General features: G+C 36.8%; 1 protein-coding gene across 11 annotated transcripts in view; it reads right to left on the reverse strand.

The window, feature by feature from the left end:
• The window catches only part of TBCK (TBC1 domain containing kinase), a 115,282-nt gene that overhangs the window by 73,279 nt on the left and 27,727 nt on the right, over positions 1 to 14,276 (reverse strand). For all 11 annotated transcript variants that reach the window (XR_008576973.1, XR_008576974.1, XR_008576976.1 and 8 more), the window contains exons 4-11: positions 9,124 to 9,238; positions 7,899 to 7,972; positions 6,621 to 6,762; positions 5,303 to 5,363; positions 3,924 to 3,985; positions 3,100 to 3,161; positions 2,243 to 2,391; positions 1,038 to 1,176 (exon numbers count right to left, since the gene is read on the reverse strand). Coding sequence is in view for 7 of the 11 variants with exons in the window: in XM_054824770.1 (XP_054680745.1) it covers positions 1,038 to 1,176; positions 2,243 to 2,391; positions 3,100 to 3,161; positions 3,924 to 3,985; positions 5,303 to 5,363; positions 6,621 to 6,762; positions 7,899 to 7,972; positions 9,124 to 9,238 (804 nt within the window). In the remaining 4 variants the exon portion in view is untranslated. The remainder of the gene's footprint in view (positions 1 to 1,037; positions 1,177 to 2,242; positions 2,392 to 3,099; positions 3,162 to 3,923; positions 3,986 to 5,302; positions 5,364 to 6,620; positions 6,763 to 7,898; positions 7,973 to 9,123; positions 9,239 to 14,276) is intronic.

Genomic DNA, 14,276 nt, shown 5'->3' on the forward strand with positions numbered 1-14,276 from the left:
AGACCTTTTTTGTTGCAGTCCGTCTAAGGATACAAATGCATCCAAGAAAGGGTATATATAAATTGTCTATTTGGCGATATTTTTAAAGCAGACAACATGAAATTGATTTCCAGAAATTAAGCTAACATTCTTAGTATCACTTAGAAGGTGGAGTTAGATTGCATTTTTGAAATTAACACCTCATCTTCAAAATAGTATGACAAAAAATGTTTTCCCTCACAATTCAAAAGCACACGCATTCACCTATGGGTACAGAAACAGGCAATCCCTCAAAATTTCACACTAATTTTGCCACCAAAATATCACTTAAAATCTAGCCTCACCTTTTTTTTTTTTTCCCAAGATAGTGCATTTTGGCTGTACACTGACTTCATGTGTTTTTAAAACCCAGAACCAGCAAACTGAACTATATGGACACATAATTATGCTTATTACGATCAGACTGTAGGATCAGAGCATGAATATACTACCTAAAACTGCAACACGTGCAGCAGTAAAATAAAAGTAGTAACGACTAAAATGCTGTTACAGAATTATAAGTCATAAAACTAAGCATTTTTTAAAAAAAAAAAAGCAATCAGCTGATCTGCTGAATAATTGGGATGACCATTCAGCACTGCTGCTCTGTGAAAGGACATTCAGAATGTGAGAATTTGCTAGAGAATGTATTAAATTAAATTACAACTACTACTATGCTGTTGAAGCACAGTGAGACATTTTTACTAAGACTTAATGCTATTGGAAAGTGTGCTAAATTTAGGGACTTCCAAATTCAGTATTTAGCACTTCACCTACATTTCTTCAAATTTCAGAAAGCAATATGAAGTGCAGGTAGGTGACAGATAGAAGGCATTCAAATAATGCCTTAAATTTGGTAAGAGGGGAAGTGACATGATTTCCTGCTGTTAAAGAATGCTATTTTCAATATTTTTCACACATACAGGTCTGAAACTAAAAATCAAACCAAAACGTTCTCTCAGAATCACTGGCCTTCTCCATCCATCCTCCTTTCTCTTAAAGTGCTTCTCCTTCCTTACTTGGGAAGTGTGCAGACAGGTGGCTTTGATCGAATGATTTCCTTGTTGACAAGTTCTTTCTCCAAGTCTCCTCCAGCCAAACACCAGAGATAATAAACCTCTTCAATTGATCTTTCTGCTAGGTAATCGCCATCTTCGTCTATTAGGAGAAACCACATAAAAATGAGTTATAGCTTTTTAGGCAGCTTGTATTTCTTCCTACCACTCTAAACATTATTGTTGAAAAAAAAATAATAATAATTTATCATGCTTGAAAGATCCTACACCTTAATGTGGAGTTAGAGGAAAAGTGATCTTCCCTTTGCAAGTGCCCTTTAGGAAGATTTAAGGAAAGAGCAGATGGGCAGAAGCCAGAAAAAAGCAAGTATTTCCACAGTGTGCCTTGATGCCAGGAAATAGAACCAATTCAATAAATACATTGAAGTGTGGACTTTTTTTTTTAAAAAGACACACAGAAAGCAAAACAAAAACCAACCACCAAACACCCAAGCACTGTTTCGCACACAACACAGCACTAAGAGTAAAAATAAGAAACTAGTGATTCATACTGAGTAGTTCTAATCTTCCCTTCACATACCATACCAACAAGGTATAAAATCTTAGTCTCCAAAAATTGTATAATGAGATTTTCTAAACATGTAGAAATCTCCGAGTTCATCAGAAAAAGTTAATGAGGACTTAAGAGTGGTAACACTTTCAGTATACTGTAGTTTTAAACTTAGAAATGTTGTCTTTTATTCTAGAACGTGACTTCTTTCACAAGGATTTAGTTTTCCAATACTTCCAAAGTTCATCTCATGCTATGATCCAGCAGAATCCAATTAGCAATTCACAACACAATTTAGTGAAAAAAACTACCTTGTACATGCACATGTCCAAATTCTAAAGGCAAAAGATAATATTGATATTCCAAGCTGGACTTGAATACTAATGATAACCATTTTTCCCTGAGATTGAAGACAAAATCAAGATGCTCTCCTTTGACTTGCACACATCCCTCAAAACACATTCATGTCTCTGCCCATTAAACACCTGCTCACAACCCTCAAAACACGCTCATGTCTCTGTCCATTAAACAACTTATTACAAGAATGTAGTACTGTAACATTTAATAGTTTCTCTCCAAAAAGGTATTCAAAGAAAATGTGAAAACATTTTATTTTCCTTCCCCCTCCAATGACATTTATCCCACTACCTGCTTTTACCTTTACATAATTGACTTATGTCTTCAGGAAGCGTTAAATTAGCACACCTTGGAGAAGACGAGAACAGACCAGCAGGTTTGTGGAAGGGAGGATATACTGAGGATACTTCACCGAACAAACTGTCATGCAGCAATTCCTCTGCAGTTGGCCTTGAATTGAGAAAAGAGAACAAAACGCTAAGAGTGAAGTGCTTTCAAAAATGTTACTTTGCAATAAGAAATGTCCCCAGTAACAAATATTAGCAAGTTTTTTTAAATTATATTGGATTTCAGAAATTTTAATGGCAAAAATGTCTACCAATTTTGTTCAATTTATGATGCATAACACACCATACAGTCTGTTTACAGCCCAAGTTCAGATCTCACCTTCATTTAACGTACATAGCAACTATTTTATTAATTCTTCTAAGCAGAGATGGAAAAATGCAAATGCAAAGCCTTCATTAAAGAACAAAAGCATACTTCAGTTCTCAGAGGAAAGCTGTGGTGGACTGACAGAATGCAAAAGTACTTGGAAAGAAGAGACTTGAAGAAAGCAGCCCTAACTCTGGCTATAACAGAGCTATAGAAACCACCACCAACTTCCAGACATGGAATCAGTAAAAGTTGTGAACTTAGAACCACAAATGCCTGAACAGTTTTCCCCCAAAATACTCAGATTCAATCTCAAGGTTTTGCAGACTTGATTTCCACACCCCACACCCAATTCTTTTCCTTTAAACATTGAAAAAGCAAACAACCCAAGAATTTTTTATAGGTAGCACAAATCATCAGTATTCCAAAAAACATTCAGCAACAGGTCTTCTAATTTCATAGTATCTCAACAGAGTTTAATAGGCATTTGGACCGAATACTTGCCTCTTAGAAGGCTGGAATGTAAGGCATTTCTTCAGCAGAGCTATGATATTTTCAGAAAGGTCCTGGAACATAAGAAAAATATGAAGGAGGCCTGTTTATTTCTGTCTTAATTCAGCAAGCCACTTAGCTCATACTTAACTTCTAACATACAGGCTATTCCTTTGAGGGCACTTCACACCTACACATATGAGGTTAGTTGTTTCAGACCAAAATGCTGGGGAAGTAATTCTTCTCTCCCCCAACCCTGCATTTGCTTTTTTTTTTTTGGGGGGGGGGGGGAAATCTGAAAAATTTGCAATGTGTGCAGCTTTTTATTTTTATTTTTTAATTGAGATATTCTGTACCCAGCTTGAAACAATGCAGTACCTGGGAATTCCCTTCTGCTAATAATCAGAATCTTTTTACACAATGTCTCAAAATAAACAGATGCTAAAATTAGTGATTAATTTGGGGTGTGGGGAGGTGTTGAACTGTATAAACCTACACTATCAGAATGTGTAAAGTGGACCAGGTAGAAAACTAAATTTCTAGGAGAAAAATACTTAAGCCCTAACACTTTAAAGAAAACTTATAGCTTATTAAACTATCCAGAGAGCATTAACATTTACTGAGATTGACAGTAATTTTAGGAAATAATGAATATTACCAGTACCAGCTATTTGAAAGTATCTTAGATATGTAGTTTAGACTTCAAAATTTCTCCTCATACTGCAATACATCAAGTGACCAAATAAGTTAAAAAATTAAAATATGTGAAATACTATGCATCAACAGTAAAATGTTTTAGATAAGACAGCATGGAAGAGCAAACTAGTTCCACAGACCTTAATAATATCAAGGCAACCATGTTCTTCAGCCAATACAGTTACAATATCATCTACACAGCCTTTGAAAAACAAACAGAACAATAAAAAGTTAAAGATTATGAAAAAACTGGATATCCGATAAAACGCCACCCCCATAAAAAGCACTTAACTTTGGCTTTATATTGACATTGCCACATCACCTGAAAGTGAATTCTCAAAATCTGAAATGAAAATTATCACCTATGCAGACAGAAAATTGAAGCTTAAGAAAGTTCAGCAGCACATCTAATTTAACAGTGAAAATCTTTTTGCAGACTTAGTAAACCCAGAGTGTCACACTCTGCCAAATAAATTAAAACATTCTTTCCACTTACAACAAAAAAACCAAAACAAAACCAAAAACACCAAAACAAAACAACTGAAAGAACTTAAAAATACTGCATATAGAAGCTCAAAGTAATTTTCATGTTGTTGCTACTTGCAGATAATACAGACAGTATTTTATAACTTGTTTTCAGCACATTATCGAGAAAATAATTCCCAAGTCAGGACATGAAGGTTTTTCAGTGGATAAAGGTTACCAATAACTTGCATTCAACTTGAAGAGGACTGAAACGCTTCAGGAAACTTTGCTAGGAAATCACTTACTAAAACAGTAAGAGTTTCACCACCCAAGCACTAACTGCTGAATGAAAAAGATAGTTCTACTCACAGTAACTAACTTTAACAGTATTACTGTTTGCACTGGGTAATAATAGCTTAGAGATAAAGCTTCAAATTGCAAATTCATGCCCTTCCCCTCCCTATGGTTTATACATAAACCCCACAAGAAATCAAGTTTTAAAAAGCCCCAAAATAGTCCCACTTTCAGACTCATTTACATTAAGCATAAATTACATGTCTACAGTAACGTTTTATAGTTTGTAGGAGAAGCCAGAAATAAAAGCCTGGATCCAGTAATATGCTTCTCAGCCCTCTTTTTATTTTGTTTTCCTATTTGAGTCCTGCCTCTCCATGCTTGGGATTTGGTACACAAGCACTGCCAGCGTGGGGACAGTTTTCTTTAGTGTCATACAATTCCTGACTCATTTCACAAACCTCCTGCAACATAAACCAACAAATAACTATCAAAATGGCAGCCTTTCCTGACCATGTTTTTTTATAGTTTGCCCTTACTCTAACATACCCATAGCTCTTCTGCAAAGTTATTTTTCCTGGCACCCACCTCTGTACCTTCCCTAGACAAGCAACCATGCTTCAAATGCCTATGTAATTGTGGAGATGAAAGCTGACAAAGGTAAAGTGCCTTAGGTCTGAGCATCATGAGCTAAATAGTCTGTAAAGCTCTAATTATAGAACTGCTTGGAAACATAAAAAAACGATTTTGCGCTACTTACCTAACATAATTATAAATTTCAATCTCTCTGCTATCTCCAAACTCTGGAATAATTTTCTTCCCTAAATGAATAACAAAACCAAATCAACAGTTAAATGCTACCACATAAAAATATTTAGCTAGCATACACACCCATCTATATACAAAGACAGTGAAATAAGCTTCTACACATGAATTTTAGATTTAGGAAAACTACCCGTTAGAACAAAAAACATTATTTACCCCAACTATAGCAGAAACAGTTTCATGCCATCATAAGGAAAAACCGTATCATTTATAATGTATCCTAACTGGAAAAAATGCAAAACCAAAAAAAATATGCAAAACAAAGCCCCAAGATGCCTTAGCAAACCTGCAGGTTTATTATTAATTCAGTAACAGACTTTCAAAAACTTTCCAATGTGAGCATGAACAAAGGTAATTAATTACTGAACTTGGTAATCATGATTGTATTATTGCACAGTGCTTTTGAAAAGTCATCTGAAAATCCCTTTAAAGGTGTTTAAAAAAATCATTATTGCATTTTAAAGAAAATGTACTTGTTCAAAAGAATAAATAACGATTTATGAATACTGTGCAAATTTACAGAAGAGTAGAATATGCAAAGGAATACTATTTCCAATGTCCTGATCTAATCACTATATAAAACAGGTTCTTGACCATGCAATAGTCTGACAATTTAGTTATCTTATATGAGACTAAATATCAATATTGAGGTATTTGCTAGATCATACCTCCCTACAGAATGTTGCTGTCTTTGAATCAAAGAAATCCAGTTTAACATATACAAATAGTAAAGATTTTGCTGTCACAATTTATTTCAACTTCTAGAGTCAAATAAGCATTTTCCAAATAAACCCTTAATTCTGTATAGAAGCTCTTTAAACTCTGGTGATGAGGTAGATTCTCCCTTCTCTTCCTCTCCACAAAACGTTATTAGTTTCTCATCCACTCCAAGGAGAACGAGGCCATGACAGCAATGGTTACTTCATGCTTAAAAGCATAATTAAAACAACAAATTATCTAGAGAGACTTCTTGGTTCAGAAGACATTCCTCGCTAAGAATTCGATCATGCAATCACATCATTGTAGCTTAACAGGCAGCTGCCCTTCCTGGTGAACACATATACTCATACCAAGCCAATATGCATATTATTACTTGAACCATCACCAATAATGTCCAGGTAGGAATGCTCACATATTCTGTTATTTGGACTTGAGTGGGGGGCAAAGCGTCATTAACCCCATACTCGGGAGCAATGAAGTTAATGTAACCATTCCCCAAGAGTCACAATCAAGAGAATTATCCTCTTACATACCATGCAAAGCTCAAACAATATTATACCAAGAGACCACAGATCTGATTTAGGGCCAGAAGGCAGAGGCTTCTCACACTGAGTATGATCACTTGGTTTGACCATTCCCTGTGCAATTACTTCAGGTGCCAGATATGATGGGTACCTAGAAAGATTCAACAACATTAAGTAATATCCTATCTGTCCAAAAATCCTACCTTTCAGCTACAGTAATCAAAACAATTTTGCATTCTGAAAAACTAGAATTTATAGCAGATTGTTCTATTTTATTCAGTCAAAATCTACACATTGCAGCAAAGTTTCACTCTAATTGCAAAATATATAGTGCCTTCTATATAAAAGATCAAATCTTAATCACTAGCTCAGTTGTTCTGTAAGAGGAAATAACAGCAGCTTTCAAAATAGTATGTCTACATATCTCAAAGAAAATGTATATTGAGTTTCAGCACTAGTACATTAAATAAATGTATCCTAGATCCATTTTGGCAGGGGGTGGGGGGGACTAGTAGGAGTAGGGGATGTAGGAGGCGTGGCAGTATTCCCCTCCATGGACAGTGTTCCTATCAAATAACTTTTGAATTTGTAATAAAAAAAAAGTAACAAAAGGTGTGGAGGACACATTCTACCTGCTGCTAGATCATTTAAAAATAACATTGTCGCTTTTTCTGTCGACAACTCATTATAATACTAAAAAAAAAAAAAAAATCACCTTTTGAAGGGAAACACCATTACTTCTTTTGGGCATATCTAAGAATCAGGTCAGTATTTCAATTGTAAACAACATGCCACCTCAAAAAACCAAAAAGTGGTAAGGAAACACTGCAACAAAGCATGTCACTTTGGCTAGACAGTAAGATCTCTTGAAAATAAATAACAAAATGATAACGAGACGAGAGGTCTACAGGTGTGCAATAGTGAAGCACTGATTGTGCTTTTTTCTAAATTTGAAATTAGATCATACCTCCAGAATCCGAGTCGCACGGAACTATGAGCATTTGAAGGCAAAAGCAGGCAATAAGGACTGACATCACAGTTACAGTAACATGCTCACATGGTACCCATTCTCTGTCTTTCATTAATTTCACCTAGTCAGATGATAACCTCTTCAGTGACATTATCAGAAGCTGCTGTGTAAGTGGTGTACACAATGGATATGAATTAAACCAGCAACCTAGAACCTGTGCATAAACCACATTTTTGAAGATGATTCCTCAAAACATAAATGTATTTCCTGAAAAAATGCATCCCTGATATATTTGTATTGTGTAGCTACATCCTTACCCTATAGGGAAATCAACATCAACACCTTGAGCCGTCATATGGTAGAGTCCAAATTTAGCCAACTTCACATGTCCCTGAAAAGGGGAAAAAAAATGTTCAAGAGCAGCAGAATCTGATGTTGGAAGAATCTTTAAGCTAAAAAAAAAATTTCAAGTAGCATTAGCTGTCAGAAGACAGATACCTATAAAAAGTCACCCTCTTACATTTCTTCCAGGTGTTTGCTTTTATTCTGTGGGGGCAGAAAGTTAACATCAAAATAACAAAAAATAGGCATAGAAGTTAAACTGAGGTATTGTTTCTGCTGGATTTTGAATTATACTCAACCAGCCTGCAGATGGTGCAACAGTGAAGGCTACATCAGCAAACTATTCAAAGTGCAGGGGAAAAGTATAGACGTTTATTGCCTCACAGCCCTCTGGTTCTTTTATTGATTTTATGAATACCTTAAAATCCTGAAGTATTTTTGCTTGCTAGAGCATTATTATGATTTTCATTTGTTTATAGGTATATAAAAAATAGTGTTCCTTCCTTCCTCCTCTTCTCTTTCTGCCTTCCGAGGGGAGGATCTAGCTATTCTATCTAAACTGAGTAAGAAGGGGAAGGAGAGAGGGGTTATGCAGACAGGCTGAGCTCTTCAGCTGCCAGTTCAAATGAAGTGACTGCTCCAAGTACAACAGCAGCTATTAATCTCTCTCAGTTTTTATGAGCAGAACCTGCATTCCACAATGCCAACTCAATAGTCTGTGACAACAGAATTGACAGAGACTGGAATTTTAATAATTTAAAGTGAACAAAGAAATATGTTGATATCTTAAAAGTAAAAGCCAAGTACTAGATCACCATGAAACACAGGAAATATTATTAACAGCTAATTAGCCAGAAGAAATATTTTCCTATTCAAACATCCAGGAAAGTATTGTAACTAATTACAATGACAACAAGTAGACTTAGATTACCACCATAAAAAGAAAAGGGTGAAAAAAGTTATTTGGGAAAATGGATAAAGAGAAAAATAAAATCTGAAATACATTTGGTATTTAGGAAGTGGAGGAAAACTGTAGTTTAAAAAAAAAAAAAAAAGACAAACTGCACACCAAAAAGACAAACAACAAAACCAACACCTTTCCAGATCTGCATTTTTTCCCCATCAAGAGGGCTGTGACTCTCCAGTCTCCATATATGACATAGCTAAACAAAAACATAAGATTTATTCCTGTAGCTGTACCTTTCGATCCAAAAGAATATTGCAAGGGGAGAGTGCTCGGTGGACCATTCCATGTTTGTTCATATATTGCAAACCTTGCAAAACCTCATATGCTATGCATAAGATCCTCGAAGAACTGAAAAAAAAAAAACCCAACAAAAAAACAACCAAACATGTTTTACTGAATGTTTCCTTTTTTAATTTGTAAAAATGTAGAGTGTTCCACAGCTATTCCAAACACAAGTGAGACATTTACAATTCCAGAACAGTTTAAGGGATCAACATAGCCTACCAACATGGTAGGGTATGTTCAGTGCCATGCACAACTCCTTAATACCCCACAATTAGGTTTCTTCACCCTGAACTGGTCCTTAAAAACAGCAGAAAATTGTGACAAAGTGCTTTAGAAACTATGAGATATACTCAAATAACTGGGAAAAATAAATCCCAACCCTTCTTTATTTTCATTTGTTCTTCCTAAGTCTGCTATTGATGTTCATAGAAAAGTTGAACTGAACAAAAGTTTTTGAAACTCAGATGTTAACTGGAGCTTTTCTAGCAGCTAGTGTAGAGGCATAGCTAGATTACACCTATAGTCTTAGGTCATCTGAAGATCTAAAACAAGAAACAAAGGGCAGAAAACTTCATTTTCAGTACATTTTGTTTTACAACTTTGGAAGCATCAACCTTACTATCTTCGGAAAGAAACGATGATTTAAATGGTTTAAACCATTTTGACATAACTATGTATTTTGACAAAAATTATAATTTACTATAAGAACTGATAGCTCTAAAGAGAAGTTTCTGTGAACAAGTGAACAGCAATTTGTACAGAGATCACCAGTATTAGCCTTCCAAAGTGCACCCAAAATAAAAACAAAAGGCACAGATCTAGTGTCACTGAGATATTTCTTTTAACTTTTTACCCTCCTCATTTCCTGCTCACTCCCCGTCAGAGCACATTTCAGGTCTGTTTGGCAACTTTATCTCTGAAGACACTGGTTTACAAAATGTCCAGAAAATGAAGCATATCTACTCATAAAGGCCTCACTTTACATCCCCATTTTTATATTTCATTGTTAAAGAATAACATACAATAGCATTCTGGACAAGGCTCACCACCTTCTCTTGCATATTAAAAATCTGTGCAACAGCAAAATGAGGGGGAGCGTTACAGACTGACGAGAGTGACAAGCCAACTGGCTGACTAAACACCAAAATTCATTTCTTTATCGAAGCTTTATTAGCTGCTATTCATACCTGATGGAATGCCAAAACTTTTTCACAAGAGTAGATAGCTACATTTTGACAAAAGCCACAGTTCCAACAAATTCTGAGGCTAGGGCAACACAGAAATACTGAAAAGAGCTGTTTTAATAATAGCCTAAGGCCACCATTAAGTTACCTTATGTGGAGCTATTGTCTAGACTCTAACCTTTTTCCTAGAATGAGAGCTCTGTGCTACTTTACACTACTTGTGAATATACACTTTTAAGTTAATTTTTAAGCACAAAGGGAATCTATTCTAACATACATCCACACTGCTGCATCTTAGATCATAGCATTTGGAAGTGATTCTCAAGGTCTTAGCAATTCAACCGAAACCACATGGCTAATAACTACAAAACCAAAACAAAACCCCACAACTATCTCGCTCCTCCCTCACTAGTACTTTTTCTTCCCCATCCCTCCCACCCCCAAGTTAAATAACAGACCATAGTATCAGACACCACCAGCTGCATAGTGTTTCCTCCCAGTCATTCTTGGGCAGAGATATAACTGTGGTAAAAAATTTACGTTACAAGCCTTCAGCTTCCCTGTATAGATTTTGCATGCAATGCAAATATTAATGATAACGGTTGCAAACAGATTCCTCTCTCTCAGTTTTTGCACAACTTTGCAAAACAAGACATGAAAAATAAATGATGGGACAATTCATGTTTCCACTAAGGAAACAATTGCATGTGAACAATCAGTATATCATGAGTTATTTTACCCTAAAAGTGTTTCTTTTTATTACAAAATAAAAGTAAATATCAAGTGCAATTTTGTGGCCGTGGTGGCTGAGTAGCTCAGTGTGCTCTGGTGGCACTAGGGGGCGTCAGCCACCCATTTATTCTCCATGTTCTCTTGCAATTCATAAAAATAGAACCCAGGCAAATGCCTGAGAACAGTGGTTTTGGACTCTTTGCTCTTTAAGATAAATCCTTCACAGTGTTACAGCGACCAGCAACACCTGAATGATAAGTATTTTTCATTGCACATAATTCTCAGTGTTCTTAAGCTCTTGATGCCCTGCTGGGCAGAAGTGTTCAGGCAAGTACCTGGCCCTCAAGCCGAAGCACGCACACCACCTTCCGAGGAGAGGGAACTCTGTGTAACAAGCTCTTCATAGTGCTGTTGCACATTACCTAGTTCTTATTTCATTTATTAGATAAACCACACTGTGGTTATGACCCATGAGATTTCCATTTAACTGCAAAGGGCCTGACAACAACACTCATTGCTGTTAATGAGCACAAGAGATCTCTCTGCTTTAAACTCCCGAAGGCCAAGTTCAACAGCAGTCCCTTGCCTCACTGGAGATGACTACCATGTCTATCCCCTCACTTCAGCGGGGCTCAACTCTCTCCCAGTTTCTACAGCCACTGTCAACACTGCAAGCGTTGCAACGGGGTTCTGCAAGTGCAGAAGGTGCACTCATGAAGCTGCTTCCTGGCTTCAGGTTAAGTTGACCTTTAAAAAATGCCATAAATAGAAAAAGAAAACAGTCTTAAGTGAGGGTGACATTCACAATACTCAATGTGTGGCGAGGTCTGAGCAGATTCAGAAACATTTTCCCCAATTATCTGGAAGTCTGTTTTTCAATAGACTGAGTAGTGTTGAACTATGATAGATCTAGAGGAGTTTAGCCACTGGGGCTCTTGAACTGCAGAGGCTTCAGCACCCTCCTTTAACAGGAGATGAGGCGAAAAACAACAGCAAAACCACCAGAAACAACACAGGAGAAAAGGCAGCAAAACGGAGGCATGGCAGGTTTGACACCAACCACCCTATACCACTGACCTAATGAGAGCCATAATGACAGTTGTGTGGCATGAAATACCCTGTTCATCTCAGCAGCTGATAATCATGGTTGTGACTTTAAACTACTGCAAAGCAAATCATTCCACTGCTCAAAGCAGATACGGTAGGAGGCAGCAAGTAAAAGCATGAAAGCGTGAGATGTACTTCAACTGGCAGATCTGAAGGGGCACTAGTCATCTTCAGTTTCCCAGCTCTCCTAACAAGACTTGTTTTAAGGTTCTTTTCCCCTCCACCAACAGGAGAGAGAACCAACAGGAGTTTCTCTGCAAAAGGAATACTTCACAGACTTCTCTACAACTACCAGCACATTTTCAAGGAGCAGGCTTTGTTTTAATCCTTAGTCTGGATACCAACACATCTACTCAGCTAGGCTTTTGGAAAGGGGTTCTCTTCAAGTGAGTCATTCTCTTCAAGTGATTTTACATCAGTGCACACTGATGTAAAAAAATCAAACTGCCTGGATTTGATCATTGCCTTCTCTTTTCCTGGTTTGGAGAAGAAGAAATGTAGCCATGAAAAGGGGCCATTTCATGTTCCTTCATTCTAGAAATGAAGAATTAAAAGAATATAAGGATTAAAACCCATACCAGGTTCAGATCTGTAACTAGAATGTATAGAAACATAGCAAAGGAAGCACAAAGGACAACTGAATTCCTCCCTCAGAAATTAATCTTGTAAGTAGGGGAAAATTTTTTAAAAAAAATCTCTGCAAGTTGATATGAGTAAGTTCAGCCAACAGTACAAAACCAGCATTGCTAAGAGAGGCATGTGCATGGCATTTGTGGGTGGAGAGAGAAGACGACTTAAAAACCCACAAAAATGAGGATTGTTTTATTACCTCCAGAATTTGTCAGACCAAAAGCTATACCAGACAAATGACTAATTTCCACACTGTAATAGCACACAGGTGGCTGCTTTGTGCCTTCACAAAAAACATTAACTTTTCCACTTAGCAGTCAGCCTGTGGAATTCTTACTGTTAAGGACACAAAGCTGTTTTCTGGAAGTTTACTTCAGGAATAATGAATCTAACCTGTGAGGAAACAGATGTTTTAGCAGAGTTTCAATCTCTTGTGGTGCTGCAAACCCGCTGATGAAATAATCTGACTGCTTAGGATGCTTTTGTCACTTTTTGGATTCAGATGGGGGGGGGAAATGGTTCTTCTTAGTGTGCCCACTACAATCTTCCATCTGACTGAGAGCAGCTTCTGGGCCAGGGTGAAAGGGAGAAGTTGTACGGGAAGAAATTGGCATACTGAGAGTCTTACTTTTCTTCAAAACGATCAGATATTAAGAAACAGAGAGAGGGAGAAAGAAGGATTTATCAGGAACCAAGTAAAGACAATAAGCTCCTAAAATAATTAGTGGAATGGAGAGCTAAGGCTGAGCATACTCACCCAGTAGTGACAGAGCAGTACCTGGAAACAAACATCTAGGGAGAATTGCCCAAGCCATAGGTCAACATAAGCACCAGATAAAAAAAAAAAAAAAAGGCTGGAAACACATTTAGAAATTAGAAAGTTTATGACAGAAAGGTGGGATTCTGAATTCTTGCAAAAAAGCTCCCAACAATATTACCTATGTACTATTCAGTTTGAATGGTTATTTATTAACTTATTATTTGTGATTATTAATGGGAACGATAATGCAGCTGCTTGTAGAAGCAGGAAGCTGGACTCCAAGATAGGATGCTCTAGAAACGAACAACTTTCTGCAACTGGTTATTTCCACTTTAAGTAAAATTACTGGTCTTCCAAACCCTATAAGTGGTCATACTAGCTTAGACCAAAAACTACTTGAGACTACTATCCTGTTTCCAGAAAAGATGACAGGCAGATGCCTAGGAGAGAGGGAATACAGAATAAGCATATATCAAATGTTCCCTGATATTTTCCTGGCTTCCAACCTCTTTAATTCAAGCTTGCTTCCAGGTAAAAAAATAAAATAAAGTTTGCCTCCTGAGCATCATCACATCTGATAAGGTCAGAACATAAAGTAACCCCTGCAAGCCTCAACAGCTCTCGTAACAGGTTACCCATTATTCCAAGTTTTTCATTCGTGTTCATAGAATATTGCCCGCCAGTTACT

This window comes from Grus americana, chromosome 4 (assembly GCF_028858705.1).
Source record: "Grus americana isolate bGruAme1 chromosome 4, bGruAme1.mat, whole genome shotgun sequence".
Taxonomy (NCBI): Eukaryota; Metazoa; Chordata; class Aves; order Gruiformes; family Gruidae; genus Grus; species Grus americana.